This window comes from Topomyia yanbarensis, chromosome 2 (assembly GCF_030247195.1).
Source record: "Topomyia yanbarensis strain Yona2022 chromosome 2, ASM3024719v1, whole genome shotgun sequence".
Taxonomy (NCBI): Eukaryota; Metazoa; Arthropoda; class Insecta; order Diptera; family Culicidae; genus Topomyia; species Topomyia yanbarensis.
The window spans coordinates 458,715,504-458,741,932 of NC_080671.1; the positions used below are offsets into that span (position 1 = coordinate 458,715,504).

Genomic DNA, 26,429 nt, shown 5'->3' on the forward strand with positions numbered 1-26,429 from the left:
TAAACGAACCCATTCACGTCTCCAACTTCCATTTTCGCCTTTGGCTTTCTGGCACTACTACCGGTGGTTGAGAGAATCGTTTGCAGCGTCAAACTATTGTCCATTGTTACGCTGGTACTGCTCAGATACGAACTCTGGGATTCATCGTTGGGTCCACCGGCGGTACTGATCAATCGCATCGGTGTGGTGAAATTAAAATCTCCACTCATCCGGGTGTCCTCTTCGAAGAGTTGCAGGGAGCTGTTGCTGTGACCTGGGAAGGGCGTCAGTTGCAGCTTTCTTCGGTGCATGTCCTAGTGATAGAGTAGAGAGAAGAGGAGGGTTGATTAAGGCTTAAGTATGCAACTACGGTGGTAATGATTTTCGTATTAGCAATAATAGTTTTATGCAACAATCAATTGTTTATCGACCTCCGACAACGATCCTAAGAATCTACTTCTCCACGTACGCTTAACTTTAAAACCAGGTTTAGAACAATTAACGTCATTAACCTCTGGAGTTGCGAACAAACCATCCAGCTACTGACTTCTGGAGTCCAAATTTTGGAAAGCCGCAAGTTCCATCCGCTAACAACCCAAATCGAACAGCTCTGTGGGCTACACTGACACAAATAATGTAAACCGAATTGATACCGGATTCCAGGGCGTGGCGTCCAACCAAAAGCCCAACCAATATGGTAAATTATCAAAGGTCTACATCCTTTCGTCAACAGCGCGAAGACCGTCTTGCTGCTCGCCGCAGTGTTAAATGTCATAGACAAACACTGTCAATCTCAACCCTGTTGCGCTTTACGCGATAACGACTCACAAGTAAATTTTATCGTGACGATGACTTAGTTTACAATATATCGAATAAAACAAGAGTGAAAGGTTTTGGAAGCTAGTAACTTTCTTTGTATTGAACGGAATATCACCATGATTACATTCATCAATTGAACAAATGTTCACCAATTTAATATCAATTTTGAAGTTTGTACAATTTCTATAAAAACCGAAAGAGCTGATTTTCAAAAAACCTTTTGGAAAAATCAAAATTACCCGCGTAATTAAAATATTCATGCAAAGATTTGGAGAAGTAGACTCCGTTACATGCAGGAAATTTATCCCGGGCATTCCTAACGGTGTTCGTATGGTGAGAATGCGTGTGACCAATAATTCCATAATACATAACCATCAGTGTTATCACACAATGATGTTTCCTATTAATCAGACAACAATGATTATGCACTCAGGGCAAACTCTTACGTGCCAGTACTGTACGAAGACGGGTCATGGACGAGTACGATAACGTGAAAGAAGATAGACCAAATGAACCCCAAGATGCGGCGCACAACGCAGCTAACGCTTCGCCGCCAAGGAAAAGGATCTCAACACGCAGTAGCAAGATGCGTCAACAAGATGCTATTATTATAATATTTATATTTACAAAAAATAATGTAAAATATTATGCTCATGCGTTGAGCCGTGTCAAATAAACTGAGAAAAAAGGGGGAAAGGAAGTATTGTTCGGCATATGTTCCGCATAACGAGTCATCACCTTCTGATAATTTCAAAAGCGTCCAATCATATTGGAGCAGAAAAGGACTTTCGCTCATTATGGGCAGTGATGCAAATGTTCATTACATCGTTTGGGGCAGCTCAGACTTCAATCTGAGAGGCTTTGAACTGAAGGAGCTCATAAGTAATACAAATTTACATATTCTGAATGTAAGAAACCGACCAACTTTTGCGAGGTCTGGGAGAGAGGAGGATTTAGGCGTGACGTTTTGCTCTGAAAGAGTTTCACATAAGCTTGGAAATTAGTAAATTCTAAATGAAACTAAACCGTCTCTATCCAATCATCAATACATATTTTTCGATCATACTGATGCGACCCTCAATGTGGTAACATATCGTAAACCTAAATCTATAAACTCGGACCTCTTTTCGGAAAACTTGGCGACTAAATATCATCAAAATTATCCAACAATTAGTTAACTAGACAACTTGCATGACGTTGCGGATTCGAGAAACTGGTTCATAGTAGCAGCCTACGAAGAAACTTGTCCGTTTTGTACTGTAAAATCGACTATGGAAACCTCTTGGTGGAGAGCTGAATTTGAAACAATGAAGAAAGATATGAGAAGAGCTTGGAACCGACGTCAGCGTGATGACTCCAGGGCTTTCAGGTCAGCTCATAGTGCATATAAGATATGTCTTAGATCTTAGACCCAATGAAATCGAAAACTTCTTTTTTGTCGTTTTATTAATGAGAGAATCGACAAGTTCGATAAAGCTCAATCATTTTTATTCCTAATTACAAGAAACGAGAGAACTGTAATGCCTCTGAGACTCCTTGCCTTTTTTAGGGTTAATATCCCATACCGGCTTGAACCTTCGTTCGAACCGGTCACAAATCTTGATTGCGCCTGGTTTACCTAGAGTTTTCCAACAGCAACAGTATTCTTGAAGACTACCAATATTGTCGATCGATCAGTCTTTCTCAACACTACCTCTATTTCTCGACGATCAGTCTTACTTAAGACTACATACTTATTCTACTCAATCAGTTTTTTGCAAGACTAAAACATTTTTCAAGAATAATTCAGCTTAAAAAATGTCTGGGTCCTCCCAGAAAGGCCATGCGCCAAATATTAGAAATAAACGAAAAATGGTAACTTCTCCACCCAAAAATTTAATTGATTGCAGCAACTCATTCCATGTTTTATCCAAACGTGAAGCTGACGAAATTTGTAAATTTCCTCGCATTGTGCATAATGCCAATGAGAAGAAAAAGCGATCACCTTCGCCGATAACAGTGATGATCTCCGACTTTGAAGCCTTTCGAACTGAGCGGATGTGAAAGTTTCTTTTCAGATTGGCCGAAGAGGAGAATGTCAGTTAGAATGGAGTTACAGCGGAGGACTTGATTGACCACAAACGACTACTCCACGTTTTATGTTCTACGTGCAAGTAAAGTGGGAACATTATAGACGACATGGGGGCAGAATTCAAAATCTAACCCAGTGTCGCAGATGCCAAGGCTTTTGGGCACAGCACAAACAATTTTCATTTGAAATTCCAAATGAATGATCTGCGGAGATAAATCGCACACAAAAGATACTTGTCCAGTGAAAAACCACAAACATTTTCAAATGCGCTAATTGTAGCGAAACCCATAAATCGAATTTCTGGGCTTGTCCTATTCGAGAAAAAAACTATAAATTCTCGTTCGAAGCAACAGAAACAACAAATACAAAATTTACCTACTTCTTCAGGTACACTTCAAGAAATCAAGTTTAAACGTGTTAATCCGTTTCAAAATAGATTAACAACTTCTCTACCTATACAAGGGTGTTCTATCTTATGCTTCAATAACACGGACAAAATAACGGTCACCACGCCTTCAAATTCCTTTGCACACATCGCTTCCTTTGATCCAAGGGATCTAGGTAGTGTAACGGAAGAAACATTGAATTTCTTGCAGGAATCTGTGCTACAGCTGATTATTGCAATGTTAAATTCTACCTCCATGTTTGAAGCTTTTAAAGCTGGATAGGAATTTGCTAACAAAAATGGTAATGAATTTAAAGTTTAATAATGACTTTAAATAATCAGTTAAATTTATTAAATTGAAATGCTCGTTCATTAAAAACGTGCGAAGATTAATTTTTCAACTTCTTGAGAATATATATAAGAGTAACTCTTATTTTGTTATTCATCGATTTGATCGAAATGTTGGATTCGGCAGAGGTTAATCGCAGGATCAAACATTGCCTCAGACCGTCTCTTGACACCAAGGTGAGCGAGAGTTTGGGTATCGAAGTTGAAACCGATCTTGGTATCATTTTTATAGCTGCAGCGTATTTTCCTTTTCAATGGCGAGCAAACTCATTTCTTGAGAGGTGACTCACAAAAACTTACAAGAAATCGGTCGAAATGCTTCATAATCGGTGCTATAAACGCTGAACACCGTTCCTGGAATAATGCTCAATGCTACTTTTTTAATAATTGCTCTGCTGGCTATTATTCAATTTTGTTCCAGAATGGACCTTCGTGCTATTCGTCTGTAAGGAATCCATCAATAATTGATTTCATTTTGACAGATCAAAGTCCATTTCTAGCTAATTGATTACATATGCTTATTGATTACATTAGCTCAGTGTTTAATTATCATAAAGCGAATTGGGAAAGGTACAAACTTATATTGAGAATAATTTTAATCATGATCATGATTTACAAAATAAAGCTGACACATTACAAAATTTAAGTGATTCTATAGATGATGCTAGAAATTTATCAGTACCAACAACAAATATAAAAAATAATACTCCTATTATTGACGTCGATCTTCAACTTCTGGTTCGCTTGAATAATGTTCGAAGACGTCAAATATCAACGTTCTCGTGATCCTGTTATGAAATGTATGTATCAGGATCTACAAAAAGAAATTAGGCATGGATTGACACTATTAAGAAATGAAAATTTTGCGAAAGAGGTTGAATAAATCAAGCCTTATTCTAAACTTTTCTGGAAACCTCAGAAACCAACTCCAGCTTTGAAGGAAGGTGACAACATACTTCTAACAAACGAAGAAAAAGCTTGAAAATTTGCTCAGCAGTTTCATAATTTTAATCTAAACGTTGTGAGTCCTAATGAAAACGAAGTCTAACAAAAATATGAAAATGTTTCAAATCAAGTATTGTCTCTAGACGAGATCGTTCAAGCAAACTATGATGAGATCAAATTTATCATGAAAAAGATAAAAAATGTGAAAGCTCCAAGTTATGATGGAATTTTCAACATTCTTCTTAAAAACCTTCCCGAGAGATATTTATTCAACAAATGTTTTGAATTAGCATACTTTCATGAAAGATGGAAAAATGCCAAGGTTATTCCTATTCTGAAGCCAGATAAAAATCCAGCAGAAGCATCTAGGTATCGACCAATTAGTTTACATTCTTTTGTTAGTAAATTATTTGGAAATATCATCCTAACTAGAATGATTACACATATCAAAGAGAATTCTATTTTTCTTCCCGAGCAGTTTGGATTTCGTATTGGACATTCAGCTACTCAGCAACTTGTGATAGTAACTAACAAGATAAAGGCAAATATCTCAGAGGGCTATTCCACTGGAGTGCTCTTCTAGGCATCGAAAAAGGTTTCAACATTGTTTGGCACAAAGGATTGTTTGTTAAAATGTGGGATTTCAATTTTCCAATTTGCGTAATAAGCTACCCGTTAAAGCAGGCGTCCCTCAAGGGTCAAGCGTCGCACCAATCCTTTGCAATATTTTTACCTCTGATCTTCCGAAGCTACCCGTAGGCTGTAAAAAGTCATTTTTCTGTGATGATACTAGCATCTCTGCCACGGGTAGGAGTCTTCGAATCATCTGCAGTCGACTGCAACGAAGCTTGAATATTTTCAATGATTACCTGAAAAACTGGAAAATTTCTACTAATGCGGCAAAAACACATTTGATTGTGTTTCCACATAAGCCAAGAGCTTCTTCTCTTAAACAACATCAGAGCCATATTATTAAATTTAATTGTTTGAGTTTAACGTGGTCGGATCAAGTTAAATACTTGGGTTTGATTTACGATAAAAAACTCACATTTAAGGATCACATTGAAGGAATCCAAACAAAATGCAAGATATATAAAATGTTTATACCCTCTTATAAACAGGAATGCTAGGCTCTGCCGAAAGAACAAACTATTAATTTGCAAACAAATATTTAGACTGATAATGCTATATGCAGTGCCAATTTGAGCAAATTGCTGTGCTACTAGGAAGGATTCAGAACAAAATTTTGAAAATGATTTTGAAATGTAATGCAAGCAAAACAATATAATCAAATAGAAAAAAAAATTAAAAATAATAAACTCTGAGCATCGAAGGGAAGGAGAAATGCGGTCAGAATGGATGTGCTATTATTAGTGATCAGGACCACAAGCGTGTAGTAAAGCTTGAGCATGTGCGACCACCCCTGGCTGATACTCCGTTATCCATCTGGACTAGCTGAAGTTGCATAAGGAATTAGTAGATAATTATGCTTGGGAGTAGCGAAACATCTTTCAATGTGCAACTCTTGGTAATCCAAAATTGCTTATTGATCAATACCGGCGCCGGCCAGGCCCGAACCTAGATCGCGGAAGGAAAAGGAAGGAATGTTAGTCTGATAATTGCTTTTGCTAGGGGCCGTATATACTACTGCGCACTCCACCAGTATCACGGGAGGAGGATATTTGTTAGCGAGTATAGAAGTTGGATTCTACTTCTTTTTTACCGACGCCAGAAAGGTGACTCCACTATCTGGACTAGATATCGATCCATCAACTCATGGACCAGGGATCAACGGCTTTACTTCCCTTCCGAAGGAAGACGTGACCACAGATTTTTTCACCTTAGCAAAATCGCAAGGACCTCGGCTGGGATTGAACCCAGGTCAATTGGAATGAGTGACGGTCACGCTTACCTCTCAACCACCGGCGCCGTCACGGGACCACAAACTTGTAGTAAAAGCGTTTAAGCGAAATCCTAATGCTTTGGTCAGGGATGTGGCCAAAAAGTCGAATCTGTCCAAATCTTTCGTTCAGCGAACCAAGGACTAGGAGGGGCTGCATACGTACAAAGTGTAGAAGGCTCCAAATCGTGACAAACGGCAAATTACGGTGTGAAAGTCACGGACCCGGAAACTGTACACCAAAACGCTGACGAAGCTTCATTGTCTCACCATGGATTATGAAACTTACGTCAAGGCGGACTTCCGGCAGCTTCCGGGGCTACTGTTCTTCACCGCCCAGCACAACTTTCGGATGTTTCGGAGGAAGTAAGGAAGCAGAAACTTTCAAAGTTTGCTAATAAATATGCGATTTGGCAAGCGATCTGCTCGTGTGGCAAACGGAGTCCGTCGTTCGTGACTACCGGGAATGTAAACGGGGAGATCCACCTCAAGAAGTGTCTACAGAAACGTCTGCTTCCTCTGTTGAAGCAACACAAGAACCTTACGATCTTCTGGCCGAGTCTAGCTTCGTGCCACTATTCAAATGTTGTCTTGGAGTGATACGAAGCCAACGTACCCAGGGACATGAACCCCCCGCCCCCCGCACAAACACAACGGATCTATCAGGAATCAATACCGTCTGGCTCAAATGGCACGTTCCCCATGTTGATCGGAGATTTGTGCCTTGCCAAGAATCGTATTTTCATCATTTCCTGATGGAAAGGATTGGGGAAGCGATAATGTTAGGGGTAAGGCAAACAACACAGAACAATTGAAACAGAATATTCTACACTCCCGGAACGATGCTGAACGATCTGCAGGTGTTAGCAGGAACAAAACTTCCGATCCCGGAGGGATTTAGAATTTTTATTTTAACAGTAAGCGGATATATCAACACCCCCGAAGAGATATTGTCATTCAAAAACAGCTTAAACTATAGCTCTTTACCACACTGGGTTAGAAACAATACCATATCCTTGAGTTTTAGCTTTGGAGACCCAAAAATCCGGATACGCAATTGCATTACTACAGGGCAGTTGCATATCAAATGATATGATGTTCCGTAATCAGATTCACAAAGATCACATGAATAATACTCAGCGCGCTGAATAGTAGCCATGTGATAATTAAGTTTGCAATGTCCAGTCAGTGCCCTGACAGTGCTTGAAAAAAATGCATAAATTTTTTGACATTTTCGGACTTACATCCTGCTGGAAAATCTTTGTTTGAACGCAATAGTAGGTTGTTCAGATGCAGCCCAAGAGCGAATCTTGAGCTTTATCCAACTTATCGACAGTGATAGAACTGGTTCTGAACCAACAAAGTCAGTCGCAGCACCAGCTCTAGCCAATTCGTCCGCCCATTCATTTCCAGTAATACCGGAATGACCGACTACCCATAGAAGGTAGATAGCATTTGACTTCGACATACGATTACTAATTTGGATATCGAATCTGCCGAACTAAGTGCATTCAGGGCTGCCTGATTGTCAGAGCAAAAATAGATTCGTTTACCGCAAATTCCCTGTTGAAATGCTGATTGTACGCCACACAGAATCGCAAAGGTTTCTGCTTGGAATGCGATGCAGTATCTACCAAGCGAATGAGATTAGTTAATTCTCATTTCACGACAATAGACACCAGCACCGGCACGGCCCTCCAACAAAGAACCGTTACGTACGCTTTACGTTGACGCACCATCCAGCCATTCCTCGCGAAGAGGAATTCTCACATTGGAAGTTTTAAAAGGAAAACTACATGTGAGTGTAAGGTCGCTGGGAGGAAGTATAAACTCATCCCAAGTAACCATTTGGGGCCACAGTCTTCTGTGGCTAGTTGCACGATCTATTGGGTTACTGTTCCAGAGCCCAGTAACGTTAAGACGGTATGCATAAGAAACTGTTACAGAGCTACAGTAGGTGTTGTCGAGAATGCACCAGTCATCGCCATCAAGACCATCCTTTGCCAAAGGCCCGTTTACATTGGCCGAAGGCCACGCAAGCTTTCCTGATCCTGAAATCGATGTGAGCTGTCCAATTACGTTTTGAGCCAAGAATTACCACAACGTACTTAACTTGATCTGCGACAATAATTTCAGAGTAAAAAACTGCAATGATGTTTTATTTGGATTAACTGATCCAACATGAAGATACCATTGTTCAACAACACTTCATCAGTTTGTTGCATCAAATCAAAAAGTGTGTTAATGCAAATACTGGTGATCATAATATGATAATCATCGGCGAAACCACCATATGTCAGAATCTCAAGTTAATTAAGTTTCCTCAACAAGCCATCGGCAACAAGGTTCCATAGAAATGGTGACAGCACACTACCTTGAGGGCATCCACACATACCGGATCTAAGGCCCATCGAAAAATACTGGGCTATTATGAAGTAGGCGCTACGGAAGCATCCCAAGGAGGTCAAATCTGAGGAAGCCATGAAGAAAAAGTGGGTTTCCGTACAGAAGAAGCTGCAGCCAGATGTTGTATAGAACCTAATGAGTGAAGTTAAACGTAAGGTGCGAGCGTGCGGATATGGTATTGAAGTTGAATGAAATAAATATGCTAAAAGCTTACTAATAATGGGTTATATTTTATTGTCTGCAGTAGAGATGGTCGGGCTCGGGTTTTTGGGCCCAAAACCCGGACCCGACCCGAAACCGACGGGTTTAGGGTCGGATTCGGGTTTCGTAAATTTAAACTTCTCGGGTTCGGGTCGGGTTCCGAGTTTTCAAATTTAAATTTCTCGGGTTCGGGTCGGGTCCAGATTTTTGAAGTTTTAAACTTTCGGGTTTGGGTCGGGTTCGGGTTTTTCGAATTTGGAATTTTCAGAGTCGGGTCGGGTTCGGGTTCTGAACCGATCACACCCAACCATTTCTTGACGCTGTTTGCGTCTAAACACAACACCCAGGCTCTTTTTGTAGTATTAACTTTATTTACTCTACTTTACTTTCGTGATACGAATTGATAATACATATAACCGTACTAAATTTTACCAACTTTAAATCACTAGAATTCGTTATATTTTCTGATGCTCAGTTGTATTTTTAATTCATGTATGAAATTTCATCTCATCAGATTCGCAAACTGTCCGAATCATTTCGTTTTTTTAAATGAGTACCTATGAGAGAGCTAGCACTATGTTGAATAAGTGTTTCGCGTCTAAAATCTCTATACGATTTTTTTTCATGACAATCATCAATAAACCAAATACAAGTAAATTTGTCGGAAAATATATTGGTTCAAGCAAATAGAAATCTACGGGAAGTACAGACAGTCTATCAACGATGGCACTAATATGAAACAAGCACTTTCTGTCAGATTGTCTCCGGGCTAGGCCGTTGCATGATCCGGACTCCTTCATGAAAATACATGAATTTCCACTATTTTAAGAAATTAATCTTAAAAATATTGTGTGTTCTATTCAAGCCATGAGCAGATTTGTAGAAGTTTGGAGTCGTTCCAAAAACTCCACTGGAGATGTCGAAGCATCTTAACTGGCGCGCAAACTGTACAAGCTAATGATGTGGCATCAAGAACGCGTCAGGGAATCTTGATTGACACCCTTCGACACAAGTTTAAGTTTGACCGTACCAACCGGTAACGCGGGTGACGTCGTGTAAACTGCCGAATACGACTTGCCAATTGACAGTGCTTAATTTAATACATGTAATTAATTATATAAAATTACTCTTGCAGAAATGGTTTTCGATAAAAAAAAAAGAAATTTTGATTAAGTACGACGGGCAAGGTTGCCCATACGTTAGCCGCCGATTTTTCCTACTTTCCGGTTAAGATATCGACGATTTATAAGTATCTCATAACAATACAAATGCGACGTATAATAATAGTAAACATAAATGCCAATTTCTCTCGCCAGTAATTCGTTTTGCCATAGGCAGTTATAACTGGTCACGCATGGTACTACTTCAGGTTCGAGTGATTCTATAATTATTAAGGATGAGCCTTGGATGATTCTTATGGATGAGCCTTGGATCCAGCTTGGTGCCTAAATTTAAAAATCTTTGGTTGATTAACCGTATTAACAAGTCATGTTCAGTTCGGGTTTCTAGAACTATAAATTTTCTGGTTCGGGTCGGGTTCGGGTTTTTAAATTTTGACATTATCGGTTCAGGTCGGGCTCAGGTTTTACAAAATCTTCATTTTCGGGTTCGGGTCGGGTTCGGCTTTTGCAATTTTAAAATGTTCGGGCAGGGGTCGGGTTTTTCAAATTTTAATATTTCGGGCTCGGGTCGGGTTCGGGTTTTTCAATTTTCAAGCTCTCGGCTTCGAGTAGGGTTCGGGTTCGAAAAAAATGAAACCCGACCATCTCTAGTCTGCAGGTCTGAAAAGGATCGGTCCACTAGGTTATTTTCCACATCGTTTTTCCGTAATGCAATTTGATGTGGGACACCCGTTATGTGGAACAATGTATATTGATTGATGCGTGTATTTTAGAATGATACCTTATCCCACTAAAGTCAACAATTCTCTATGTTAAAAATCTCCCACACGTGCAACGAGTGTGTACCGTTTGAATTTGCATTTTTTCATGGCACCAAGCAAAGATACATATCAATTATAAGACCTACAAGATTTTACTAAGTGGAATGTAGCAGTGCCATCTGGCAAATTTATATAGCAACCAATGCCTTCGCATACTTCCATATGCATAACGCTGTAGGTTTTTAGTTGGTTTGTCTTACTAGACGAATTTGCTTATTCAGATTAGTAGTATTTGCGGTGTTTCTGAGTTGGATGGTTTTATTACACCTACACCAGTTTCATTTTTTTATTTAACGTAAAAAACGATTCATAAGCAGTATATTGCCAAAAATAGCTAAAAAATGGTGGCTGAACATGGAAACGTAATTTTGACCGACTACACCAATTAGGAGTGCAGTCCATATTGATGCAAAATTGAATAATTTTTCAGATTTCCTTCCTTTGGAGCATGCCAACCGCAACGATCTCCTTATCGATGCTGGAGAAAGGTTGTGAAAGTGAGAGAACAAGAATAAAGCAAAAAAAGCTACTCACAAGTAGCATAAACATGTGTGGTGGTTACATATAAACATACACGGTCCGGGGTCTTCCTTCACTGTGATCTTACCGACTTTGGTATACGTATATCGATATTTGTTTGGTTGGTTATTAACTCTGTTGCGGGACCGGCTCTGGTGAAACGCTACATATAAGATTCGTGTGACGCGCATAATTCGAGCAACATTCCTTCCCTCATTCGCTGCCGAATGTCCCGGGCGGGATGTCACTTGATGTACTGGCAAAATGCTTTCATAGTCCGCAGTAGTCACATAACATGGTTTCACTGGACCCCTCATTTTTCACAAGTTACCCCCCCCCCCCCCCCCCCCGCCTCATCGGATGGGGTGTGTAGTAGGGCAAACAGGTTCTCCCGAAATGGCATTAACGGGAACGGAAGGAGAGTCATCGGTCGTGCGCCGCAGCGAGATAGGAACAGAGCGTGTTTCGGAGAATAAAGCAGACGAGAGCAGAGCAATTTGTGCATGAAGTGCGATGGTTCCTTTCCGAATGTGGCGTTTTTCGCTTGCAGTGATTGTTGAGTTTATTGCATTGCATGCAATTATAATTAGCGAATAAATGAGCTGTGTCGTCTGTTCACATGTTATGAGTATGTCAAGTAGCTGGTACGCAGATGTATTGGTTAGAATGCGTGGTTGTTCTACTGATTCTTTGAAAATTTGTTCCAACGCTATTTGATGATGTTGCATATAATGTGGCCTGTTCATTGTTGCAATGTGTTAAAATTTATTCATCTAACTAGAGTGAGGGTATATCTTCATAAAATTAATATTTTTAGTAATTTCAACAAAAATATTTGCAATGTAATTTCATCAAATTCATCAGATTTTTTTTAATGAATTTTTATTTTTTTCTATGAAAAATCGTCATAATTTGCTAAATACTAATACATCTCTGAATTTTGATTGAGTTTGCACCCATGGTCGACTGCTTGCGATTGTATTGAGCCGAACAGCAGAAAAGACACTAACTTTGCAAGAGTTGCCATATACATGAAAAGTAACACAGAGTGCAATGAATGTGTATGCGTGAATCTACACTGTATACACTTTCAAGTAAACTTTCAAGTCAATGGGATAGCAGGCTACGGCATTCAGCACTTGCAGATGTATAGAGGCTTCTTTCCCCAGCGAACACCAGCAATATCGACATATTCAGTTGGCCTTGTGCAAGTAATAACCCTACAATATATCGTCTTGGTTTGGCTTCGTGTGCACATTTCGACTTGGTGAATAGGGTTTACTATGCCAATATGAAAAAATCCAGTTATTGGAGCAATATAATTCTCTCGATTTTATAAGCCAAACATTTTAATTATAATTATCTGATAACTATTTTCACAAATGCATAAAAATGAAATGATGTTCATTGGAGCCCACAAACTATGTACAGATGTATCTCGAATTCGCACTTCTTCCTGCTACATGCAAGCAGTAGGTCGTATAGATAATACCGAGTAAAAAGTGAAACATATAACACTTGTGCAGCATACCATTCCATGAACAATTTATTCTCTCTGCCTCTGTCGACATACCATAAGGTTGCGAACGATTGCAGTGACGAGAGAAAATTTCGGTACGTTACATAAGATTGCAAGTGTATCCGTTCGAAAAAAATTACACGCGGCATCTGCCACTGAAGTAGTCAAGGGTTACATGATAGAAGTTGACCCAATCCACCCCCGAAATCCCAATTCAAATTGACGAACTCAACACTTTCAACCGACAATGTATCGAATCGTCTAATTCACATCTCCCAGGGCGTGCTGTGCCGCTTGTCTGTCTGATCGTCTGATGGTTGCCAGTTTGAGTGATGACGGTGGTGTAGAAACAAGCACCGTTTAGGTCATCCATCGATAGGCATTCAGAAACGAGACTACAATACATACAAGCAACATACAAAGATACCTCATCATTATTCGTTTTGCCCCCGTGTGTCTGTTTCTTCAGCCGCAATTGCGCTCGCTCCCACCCCGTGTGCCCATTTATGTTTGCAAGTAATTGGCTGATACTTTTCTGAGGAAGTAGATATGACCGGGTCGAACCCTTTTCTGTTTGCACTGTTTCTGATGTATCGAATTTTGTAAGCACGAAAAATTGACGAATTCGATCGTTCCGACGTGACGATTGGTGTCTTGTTTTTTTTTCTCGCCTTGGTATTGAGAGGGAAGTGGCTTCATTAAACACATTGTCTTCTTGTGACTAACGATATGTTGTAGTCGTAGGGAGGTAATACGCGTCACATAGAGAAATATCATATTTTAATTCCAGAATGTTATTTACGATAATTTATGAATGGTGTCGTTTAACCAACATTTTCATATTTTGTGGAATGTTCAAAAACGTGTTACTCAGTGTTTCAAAGTCACGAGAACTTTCTTTGATTTCTTTTTATTCTTCTTCATAGTCTTAAAAACCATATTACATGAACGACAAAAATGACACCAGCCCAACACGTTTTTGTTTATATGTCGGACTGCGTTTTCCAATCTATCGATTTTTTCAGAAATTTTCTTCCACTTTTAAGAAGAGCAGGGGTACACTTTGTTTCTGGAGTGCATATTACCCCGTTCATCCCTATGTATAACGATGCTAGCAAATTGATGACTCCTCGGAGTTTCCGTACAGTGCTTCGATGTTATGAAAAAATACGCGAATAATGGAATTATCCTAATTTTTTATTTCCGCAACCATTAGGTATTCTGTAATCACTCCAAAAAACATCTTTATTTACATTTGTTAGCGAAGCCTTTGTTATATAGCTCTGTTCCATGCATTGACCCTAACAGTGCATTGGAAAAAGCGGCACTCGATTCGACCTTTCATTGATCGTAGGCCAAATAACGAATAAAATAGTCTGCACGGAAAAAATCCGTTCATAAATTCATGAGCAAAGGTGAACTGAACGATTCACGAAAATCGTGACCAAGTTTCTGAAATTGTGAATAAAAAACCTCGTATTCATGAAACTATTTGTGTTTTCAAAAACCTCGAATATATACCGTGAAAGCACACAATTGTGCACAGTTCAGAATTCCGCGCACTCTGAACTATTTGCCAAATTGCAGAAGCAGGCTTGTTAAAATAATTGAACATGCAATACACATATGGTGCTTATATTTATCCGTATCGACTGAGAAAACAAATTTTTTTCTGGCGGCTCATATACCTGCAAAATAATAAAATAGAACGCTCGTTCTTGTGGCCACCGTGTTTGAATATTTCCTTAGCGATTGTGTTAAGACCATAATGTAGACAGTATAACAAATTTGAAGCGAAACGGTTGATTTTCATTTTCAAACTTGTAAATACCAAAATAAATAGAGCGTGTTAAATAACAATTCATAAGACCACTTATAAATAGGTATTATCGCTGAAATTACAGTGCGCGGAAAAAGGAGCACTAAATTTAGGCGAACCCAATTCCACGGTGTGTTTGGTAGAACAACTTTATTCGAAAAAAAATAGGGATCGCTAAAACTTCAGCATGTGATAGATTCCCTTTCATTTGAAAGTAAAATTAAAATATTCTGTCGGGGGCTCCAGAACAACTTTTTATTTAAAAGTTTTTCGTTTGAAAACTTAGGTTTTCAATGAAACTGGTTCACATTTTCGCCCATAGGTAGTACTTTAGACATTCAAATTTTACCAAAAGTGAGAATCTGATGGACAATTTCTATTACGGGGCCTATTGGTTGAGAAGCTTTATTCCAAAAACATTTTCATTTGTAAAAAATTGGTTTGCCTTATTTTAACAGTGTGCACAGAAGAACCTGATTGCTAGCAAAGTCCCACCTTTAAGGTTGCACAGAGAATGCGCAAAATTCGCAAACGAAAAAAGCAGTTTTTTCCACACCGTATGTCAGATCTTCATAAAAATCAATCAGCGTATATAGAATGTTGTTACAGTACTGCTGATTGATTTTTATGAAGATCTGACATACGGTGTGGAAAAAAACTGATTTTTTCGTTTGCGAATTTTGCGCATTCTCTGTGCAACCTTAAGCGGAAAAAACATATTTCCAGATTCCTGCTTTATGCGCACCAATGATATTTTAGGAGCAAGGAGATATAGAGAAGAGTAGATAAAATTTTAACGAAATTAGTACTCTTTTGAAAGATGCTGGGTAATACAGCTAAATGAAACAGTTTTTTTTTTCTGTCACAGATACATTTGTTTCTTATTTTTTTATTTCTTCACTCATTCTGGAGTATGCTTGATGTAATCTTGAATCAACCTTTTTGCTCGTTAGCATCTTGTGGGATATATTTGGTCTAAATTTTAACTTTATATTTGATTAAACTCGATTAGATATTCAGTCATTTGATTTGATTTCGATTGAGAATCCTGATTGACAGTTTCATGAAGGATAGAAAAATATTTCAATGAGATTTATGTTATAGTTTGTTAACTTTTGGGAATCGCTGTACATTGAACGGAAATCGCAATAGTAAATGAGAAATAAAGGTTTTGTCTATTGTACTAAGATAGCGATCTCAATATAAAAGTAGATATAGAAAGTATCATCTTTACCCGAAAGTCGTGTTGCTGTTAATGTCTCCAGATTCTGAACTGAACTGGCAACTCTGTCTTCTTGATATGTGGTATTTGCTCTTATACCATATTATGAGGGAAATCTTCAATAAACAGGCTTGTATTACTTTGAGAATTTACTGAATGTATGGTCCAGCCTGATATTTTCTTGTTCGTTTTCTTTTGTGATCAGTGTTCAACGAGTAACGACTCCGGAATTTGCTCTTAAAGGGAATGATGAAACTTTGTTTTGTTCTTTTTGCTAAGGTTATGTGAAGTGTGTTCGATTTGGAAATAAAATTTGAGGACAAGCAAACCTCTTCATCTATAAATTCTGATGAAATTAAATCTACCCCAAAAGATAACATGGATCCAAAACTCAAAGAGCTTTTTTCTCTTTCAATCATCTTTCTTTTAATGTTGATAAGGACAAACAGGATTCTCAACACAAAATTGCAATAAAATCCGTCATTTATTACAAGAACTCGAACTGTCCACTTTAGTACATCAAATATAAAGCTTTGAATTTAAGCCAATTGTTTTTTTTTACCAGGCAGGATAGTATCAGGAAGAAGAGTCATTCTAGTTTACATTATCTATCTCCTAGAGCGAGAAAAGAAATGAAAAAGGCATGATAAAATCCGTTACTATTTTAATCACCATCTTGAAAAGGTATAATATTATCGAATAATTTGGACAACACCTTTTCACAAGTCGTCGCTGTTGTGCTATCTTATGACAAGCGCCATTTAGCACATTTCGAGAAAAACGATTTTTAAAGTTTGAGATTGAATATCATGAAACTTATAAATGGTATAAACAATCCAAAGAAGACAATTGATGCTTCTATCTATTCTGCACTAATCTCTCAAATATTACGAAGATCGGTTGACTATGTTGCGAGTTTTTAACTATGAATGTAAACAAAAGTCGCACTCACACGTGTCATAGGCGTGTATTGATGACAAAATTTGTATGACGTGTCATAATCGTGCATGGAAAATTTTCCATAGAAACAAATAATAAATTTTTAACTTTTATTCATATCTTTGTGTTCATATGGTCTATAAACAATCGGTGAAATGCATTTTGAAGGAAATGAGTCAGAGAATCTAGAAAAAAATATTATTTTTGATTACAGTGTTGCCAAATATGCTTTATTTCCAGTTTAAAACTAAAACTGTGTTTTTCTCACAACTCGTGTAATTTTCTTTTGAAAATGTTTATGCCATTGTGTTCCTCAGACATTTTCACACATAAAAACGTCTAAAACTTCAATATAAATTAAGCAAATCCCTAGATACAGTGATTTGAAGCAAAAAACTCACAATTTCTCATCATGTTTCTCGCTATATCTAAGTAACCAAGTAGAATTTCAAAATTCTGAAAACGCCACTTTGTAGAGATTTTTCAAACAAGTAATGTGGCATATCTAACTCAGTTTACCCCAAAATGGAGTTTGTCATAAGATAGCACAACAGCGACTGCTGAGAATGGGGCTTTGTAGGTAAACATTGAAATTTATCTGAATTTACTGTTAATTTAAACCCAACATTTTTTGTAAGTCCTTGTTAATCGATTTCTTAATCCATAGGCCCCGCGCACACCTAAAAACTGATAAAATTTTAATAACTTTTCGGGTGATTTTACATCGATTTATAGCTTTCTACGAAGTTGTAGATAATGAGATTGTTCATCAGAGTCTCATTTTTAGGATTTTTTGAATGTCTATAGTACCAATTAGTAGCAAAAATGCGAATTAATTTCATTAAAAAACTTTAGATTTTAATAAAAAAAAACTTTAAAATAAAAAGTTGTTCTAGACCCCCCGACAGAATATTTTAATTTTACTTTCAAATGAAAGGGAAAAGTCCATTCTTTCATATCCCGAAGTTTTACAGATGCCAAATTTTTTTTAATAAAGTTGTTCGACAAAGACACCGTGAATTCCGCTCATATAAACTGTAGTCACGACCAAAAATAAAAACATATAATACACTCTAGAAAACGTCAAAAAGCATTGCTTATGGTCCGGCAAGGACATTAGACACATTCTTTCGTGACGTTTCCAGCGATTTGACGAATCTTCATTCGACAAATATGTTATAACTTGGTCCAATGAACGCCTTACATCAAAACTTATTACAAATTCGGAAAGTAGACAAAATTTCACGAAAGATTCAATTAACATAAGCTGAATATAGTAGAATTTGATGATTTGACTTTTATTGAAATACATTGAAAGTTCTAATTTGTCACGCGTTGTAACGTCACGTTACATTATCGGTCATAACACAATCCTCTTCCAGTATATTCAGTTAATGTTGATTGAATCTTTCGTGAAATTTTGTCTACTTTCTGAATCTGTAATAAGTTTTGATGTAGGCGTTTATTTGATAGTTATAGCATATTTGTCGAATGAATATTCGTCAAATCGTAACGTCACGAAAGAATGTGTCATTAAGTATTAGGTCAGACCGGACTAAGTTGCAAAACATCAACAAATGATATAATGACAATACTGGATAAAGAATTTCTTCAGCTACATTCAATTTTTGCCTGATTTGAAATATGTAACCATAAACAAGAATTATGGCAAAACATAATTTCCAATTATAACGTAGAGGATGCTGAGATTCAAACTATACACCCGTTTTTCTCGAAATTAATATTTTGTCACTTAGTCCGGCCTGAATTTACACCGACCATTTCATCTATAGAGCTGCGAAAACTACGGAAAGGTAATGGATAAAAGGTTTCTTTCAGCGACATTCAAACACAGATAACAGACATAAGCTAGAACAAACTTTCCCGAAAAACCTGCGTAAACATTTAAATGAAAATACGTTGAAAATCACCATCACAAACAGGTTACATGCGTGAGTCACCATTGTATCCAAGTTTGCACACAAGACCCATATAGCGTTTGCTGGCCGATCGAAGCGTCGACCAGTGACAAGTTGCTACTTGCTGTCGTCATTTCAAAGCGCCAGTGTTATTTCTTACACAAGTTGAAAACTTTACTTGTAAGTCAGTTCTCAGTGATACAAACATATCTGGAAGAGTACCAAACCTGTCTTCAAACATTCAGCCGGAGTTTTGAAAGATTCGAACTAAACCAAGGAGATAAAAGAGTATCTGACCTATACTCTTTTATATCTTTGGTTTAGCACGAATCTTCCAAAACTTCTGCTTTCAACGGTTACTGGAAGCAATTTCTGAGCCTTCTGAAATTAACAATATAGATGAAACGGTAATCCGCCCAGTATCCAAGGAAAGAGGTTGTTCTTCTCTCATTGGTAATCTGCGATTTAAAAGCAACATTCAACAAATTCTGGATGTTTCATTCTGAATATGATTCGATTACAGAACCTGCAGAACCGGCAACATCCCAAAATCCTTTTTGATAAAACTTGTCACAAACCAGCAAACGTAAATCCCAATACAATATGAAAGGATAATTATCGTTTGTTGCGACTAGTCTATGAGCAATATTTCGATGAGGTTACAATGAAGAAAAAATTATTGAAAGAAATTTACAAAGAAAAAAGAGAAGTGAGATTGAATTAAAAGCGAGTTTAAGAAGAACAGATAAAAACGAGCAAGTAAAAAAAACTTTTGACGAAGAACAGAAAGAAAGGGAACTGCACTGTAAAAACCAATCCAATCTAAAGCTAATTATGTAAATGTAGTGAATTAATCCACAATTCGAACACGTAGCAAAAAAAACAATCCCAAGGATAGGTTCTTTACCGTGGTTCAATGGAAATTATCTTCACCGCGGTTACCTAAGTTAACCTTATTCAAACGTTACCTCAAAATTGAGTAAAAATTCTATGCGGGTAGTTTATCGTATTCTTGCACAATACGTCCATAAAAAATCAAATAGATGTAGATGAGTTTCCACTTTTGTTGGAATCCTGCTAAATAATGCGCTGCGCGGAATTTGAAGCACCTGTGCGCGGAATTTCAATCAGCGCAGTATATGATGCGCGGAATTTGGTGCAACAACACATCTTTCATTTTTGCAATTTTTGTGTAAAACACTTACATTACAATTACAATTACATAAATTCTCCTGTTATTATAATTTTTCATAGAATCATGATAAAATTGCTAGCCAGTGGGACCAATTGCATTAGAGTTATGCAATTGGTCCCACTGGCTAGCAATTTTATCATGATTCTATGAAAAATTTGGATTAATTTTTCTTAACGAATTTAGATTTATTTATGCCTTAAATGCGCGGAATTATGTGCCTTCACGGTACATGGCGTTACATTTGAATGCTTGGTTAGGTTAATGTTGTTGTTCCCTGGACATGTTTAGTTTTTGTTATGATTCTTGTTCATAATTTGAGAATACACAGCCGCCAGTCACATGATGTTCATGACGTTACTTTGCTATATTATTCATGAGTTTAGTATCGGATTTTTCTGCCAGACTGGCGTGATTTATGATCATGATTTCAGGATCTTAGTCGCGAATTTCTTAATTTCTTTTCACGTTATCATCATATTTTTGTCATGAGTAGAGTGATTCATGTTCATGATTTCAGCATCTTAGTCGCGATTTTTGACATTTTTGTCACGAGTTGTGCGATTCATGTTAATGATTTCAGGATCTTAGTCACGATTTCCCAAATTTCTGTTCACGTTATCGTGATATTTTATTCTAGAGCTTGCTTTCGAATTTGACACGTGGAGTAATGTCAACCATGTTCATGATATCAGCAGTTTTATTCTGTGAAATATATCATGAACACGATTTGTGGGGCTCAACGCAGTTTTCGTTTTCTGTCCAAACAACACACTGAACAGTTGGACATTTCTTGAAAAAGAGCATAAAACAAAAGTGATTCCACGAATACTCCAAAATTTGTGAAATACATTTAAGACCCGTTTTATCCGCCCCTTGGTGAATTTTGGGCTGATAAAATGGGGACATTGATAAAATCGGGACATATATTTTTCTTTCTTTTTAAGAAACCGAAGCTCTTTAAATATTCTTCCTCAGTCCATAGATATAGCCTCATAACCTTTCCTGATTATTTAGCTTAAACTTCCTTAAGGGGGTCTGCCAGTGCAAAATTAAAAAAAAAAAAAAATTTCGATTATTTCGGATCTCTAGGATAAGAAAAATAAGCTCAGGAAAGGTTTTACTTGAATTCAACTTGGCTGATAAAATAGGGTCTTCACTGTAGTTCACGTGAAAATTGAAAATAATTTCAAATTTATTCCAAATATTACAAGCACACGAAATAGATCGTAAATTACGTGCCAGGAATCATGAACTAGTGCAATCCATAATACTTTATTATTTTATGAACTATTTGACGAGCACGAATGGTCAGACCTAACTATTATACTAGGCATCATGAACCAGTTCACGAATACATGAATAACATTTATTGATTTTGTGAACTTTTTCACGAGCACGAATGGTAAGTCGTAGCTGTTATACTAGGATTCATGAACTAGTTCACATATACATGAATATTTTATAATTTTGTGATTTATTTCGTAGGCAAGCATGGTCGTGATTATTGTACTTGGAATCATGAACCAGTTCACGAGTTCATTAATAATATTTCATAATTGTGTTAACTATTTCATGAGCACGGATATCGGATCGTGACTAATATATTAGGAAACATAAATTAGTTCACGAGGATTGAATGGATATATGAATAAAATTCCGAATTTCGTGAATTAGTTCGCGAGAAAATGCTTTGATTTGGGAAACAATGTTCTTAATGATATGAATAACATCATGAGTCAACCTTTGGTTTCATGAATAATGTTCAAAAAGTTGTGAACTAGTTCACCTACATAAAATCCATTTGGTAATAACAACCCGGAAACCGTGACTGAAATTCACAAAACAAAAACAAATATCTCCGCTAATAAAAGCGTTATGCTGGTGTCACTGAAGGGAAACGGAACATAATTATGAAACACATTATTTTTGTTCACGGTCCTGTCTTCGTAACGTAAAAACGCGATTGTTCCAGAATTCATGACATTTTTTCTCACGATTTTGAGAACAATATTTTTTGCGTGTGTCAACAAACCTAATTAGTGTGCGCGACGTTACGCATTAATAAATACTAGACCGGTAACAATTTTGACTTTTTTCGGAACACTACCAATTTAAATAGTAATTGCATCTGCAAATCAAAGGCAAAATAGAAAGGTATTTATAATAGCTCTAGTTCGCACACAAGAGTATTCAAGTTTCTATGGTAATAGCTCATTTTCGAAATGTGCAATAAACAGTGAGAATACATGTGTTTTGTTTAGGTTGCATCAGTTTTCTTGAACTTAAACATTATTCTGGACAGGTTACGGATGTTACGTTCACGACGGCATCTTGTTTGCTTCTACAGTTTGTCCCAGTACTCGCCATGGCAAGAAGAATATAATCATTAAAATGATTTTTTTTCTCCGTTTTTATTTCGATTATGTTAGTCACATTTTATTTTTTACAATTTAACGACATTCAATTAGCTAGAGATTACTGGGTAGGAAAAGTTATGAAAATTAGAGCCATAGTACTTGTTCGAGTGAACCAGCACCCATGGTTCACCGGATCGTGGTAGAGAAACAACGTGAACTATATCGGTGGTGATATCGTGGTTAGTGAACGCTCGCGTTGATACTGCGACTTGTATAAAATGTATTCCAACCGTTTATTTTCCGCGATAGACAAATGCGATGTATAAAGTTCCAATAGTTTTATGCGACTGACTCTCCCTGTCCTATTAAACCTAGGTCAGAGCGATGAGAGCTAAAGGGAACCAGAATCTCCTCTGCTTTGTGATATGCAAAACGAGAGCGATAGATCAAATCTGTGTAATTAATTTAAGGTAAAATAACAAGTTGCGGCATGCGGGTCAACAGTACTTAAGTGAGAGCAATGATGTGAAGTATACAGATCGGAAAACTAGAAGTGGCAGGGTCATCAGAACAGGCTTAATATCTTACGGGCATAACATTTGTCTTCTGTTGATGAGGGTCGAGCTTAGGCAGCATAACTACGAATCACTTGAGTTCACCATTATTTTTAAAAATTTGACGAAACTTTGGTTTTAAATTGCGAAGTCACGTTCCAATTATTAAAATTTCTTCACGATGATTTAGTTGGAACCCTAAATCCCTGCCATCTTTTTATTTGTTCTGCTGTTGGAAAATTCTTTTGCAATTATAGGACATTACAATAAATTTTTCGATTTTCGAAGAATTTTTTCAAAAATTTCCGAGTCCTTGGAACAAAAATAAATAAATTTGTTTTTAGCGGTTTTCTTTTGGTTTTGACACTAAATGCTGATGTTTCATGCTAGTTTAGACATATTTTGACAAAAAAAAGTCGATTTACAACATTTCATGTACCTCCCTCTCTCCCTCTGGATTTTGTCTTATAATATGAAATTAATTTTCAAACGCCGCACCCCCTTAATGATGTCCAATTGAGCTAAAAACTTGCATAGATCACTTTTTCGATGTAATAAGCATTTATGTAAGACTTTATGCGAAAATTTAAGATGACCATTTTCATTGATATCTGCCCTGTAGAACCACCCTAGTTCTCCATACAAACTTTGGTTTTAAACTGTGAAGTTCCGTTCCAATTTTTTTCAAAAATTTCTTCACCAGGGGTTTCCTGGGACCCCAAACTTTCGCCATTTTTTTTCGTTCTGCTAAAAAAAATATTTTGTTTCGCCGTGTAATAATATAATTTATCATTTTTCTTTTCATGAGCTGTGCTTAAAGGCAAATACGTTCTTCTTAAACACTTGCAACAAGCGTGTATGTAATCACTAATCGAAGCACGTGTTTTTCCGTACCTGAATACAAATAGGTTTCGCAATGCTAAGCGTCCGATCTGTTTCCTTTATTTGAATTTTATACAGTAAAATACAGTAAAATAATTTTTTTCCTTTTTTATTTCGACTATATGTAGTCACATTTTCTTTTTTACATTTTAACGACATTCAATTAGCTAGATATTACTGGGTGGGGAAAGTTATGAAACTTAGAGCCATAGACTCAGATGAGAGTATACAGATAAGTATACAGATCGGAAAACTAGAAGTGGCAGGGTCATTAGAACAGGTTTAATACCTTATCGGCTTGACTTTTGTTTTCTGTTGATGGGAGTCAGGCTTAGGCAGGATAACTACAAATCAGTCAAGTCCACAACATGGTCCCTGGGAGATAGACTTGTCCCTTTTTACCGTGTGAAAAGACAAAAGAAAAACCACGTAAGACCACCACTGAAAACCTGTCGACGATTAGCATCAATGAAATTGCTGCTGTTCATCTCTGTTTGCTTTTCGAAAGACGGGATAGATATCGATTTCATTAGTTCTCGTCAGCTTAAAATGAGCTTATTTCTTGCGGGATATCACGCTTGACTAGCGGTTTGCTCAGGAACACAAATTGTCTCCGTTTTTTTAACTAGCGTAAATCCGGCGCTAACTTAGTCCGGTAGTTAAGTTAGTATCGGATTATGATGAGACGAAGTCGAAACGCAAGTTCAGTAACTAATTTGCAATAAAGAGCATACGCGGAACATGACAGGATCATAAACAAAAATCACGTGTTTAACCGCTATGTGTCCAACAAAAAAAACCTTTTGATTATGTGAAATTGAACCGAATGAATGGATCTAGTTCTTGGTAATCCGGATTTCCCGGAGTAATGTTCCAGAACAATGATATGATGTAAATTTTAATAAATGCTTGGCAATATGAGTATCAAAACTCTTCAAATAGTCTCGAAAGTCTGTTATTCATTGTTACAGGATCATATTGCCTATTTATTGATGTAGATGACTCTATTTTATATTCTTCTTAATGAAAATGAACGATGAAACCTGATGCCTGTTCAATAATGAAAAAAATAATTAGAATCGGTAAACAAACCATTAAGATATGGACTTTTGAAGTAAACATTCCAACTTTTATCCATTTTTTTTAATTTACACATTATATTTAACGTTTGGTAGACAACCCTATTTGCATATTTTTCAGTGCACCATATAAATAACACCTTTTGTACATTATATTTATGTAATTAAATGGTAAGGTTTTCCTTTAAAAACCGCGACGCGTATAAACGATCAAAATAGTCAATGGACAAACACGGATTCACGCTTGAAGTCTGGTACAAAACCCACCTATAACCGCATACCACATCCAAACCGTTATAACTTTCGATTCCGTCAATGAAATATTTTCAAACTTGCAGGGGATATACTTGATTACTATATCTTTTAAATGCCATGTACTAAATAAGTAGACAAATATTTTTTGCTTATAGAGATAGGACCAAACCCGTGGGTGTTTGCTGGTAACCTTATGAAACATGTCATAAAACTTCAAATTGCAATTTCTCTCGAATCTCTCGTTGGATCATTTTAAAATTCACTGAGAAGATGCTTGGATACTGTATCTTTCGAATGCCGTATGACAAATTTATGGTCATTTTTTGTTAATAACGGTTTTAGGAACACCGTGTGTATGTAAGTGATATAGGAAACAAATAGAACAAAAGAAAATCAAACATTTATTTACGAGACTCATCCCAGGGCTTGAGCTTGTGCGACCACCCCTGGTTGCTACTCCATTATAGATCTGGGCTAGCTGAAGTTGCACAGGGAATCAATAGATAATTAGGCTTGGGAATAGCGAAACATCTTTCAATGTGCAACTCCTGGTAATCCTAAACTGTTTTACTGATCAATACCGGCGACGGCCAGGCTCGAATGAAGATCGCGGAGGGAAAGGGAAGGAATGTTAGTCCGATACTTGCTTTTCCTAGAGGCCGTATATACTACTGCGCACTCCACTATCTGGACTAGACCGGGGACCAAATGCTTTACTTTCCTTTCGAAGGAACGACGTGACCAGATTTTTTCACCTCAGAAAAAATCTCTACGACCTCGGCTGGGATTGAACCCAGACCAACTGGAATGAGTAGTGGTCACGCTTACCACTCAACCACCAGCGCCGTAATTTATTTACGAAATTCATCCCAGAATCTAAAAACTAGAATTCTGCACAGTGAAGTGAGCCAAAGAACATAAAAGGGCCGATATTACGGAAGTGACCTAAATACAACTACATCACGTGCGTGATTGTGCACTGTTATGGTAACTTTTGCGAAGAACAACATGCACCACGGTGTGGAAGCCGAGATCCCTGCATATATGAATGACGATACAATTGAAATATGGCTACCAGGCCTGAACACATTAAAAGATTCATGTCGAAACATGGAGAAGTAGGATTCGTTACGTATGATGCTTGGAGAAATTTTTTTCCTGACATTCCTAAGGG

General features: G+C 37.3%; 1 protein-coding gene across 7 annotated transcripts in view; it reads right to left on the reverse strand.

Annotated features, from left to right (window-relative positions):
* LOC131685914 (supporter of activation of yellow protein) overlaps positions 1–26,429 on the reverse strand; it is a 71,670-nt gene that overhangs the window by 18,361 nt on the left and 26,880 nt on the right. For all 7 annotated transcript variants that reach the window (XM_058969939.1, XM_058969941.1, XM_058969940.1 and 4 more), the window contains exon 5: positions 10–293. In XM_058969939.1, coding sequence (XP_058825922.1) covers positions 10–293 — 284 coding nt within the window. The remainder of the gene's footprint in view (positions 1–9; positions 294–26,429) is intronic.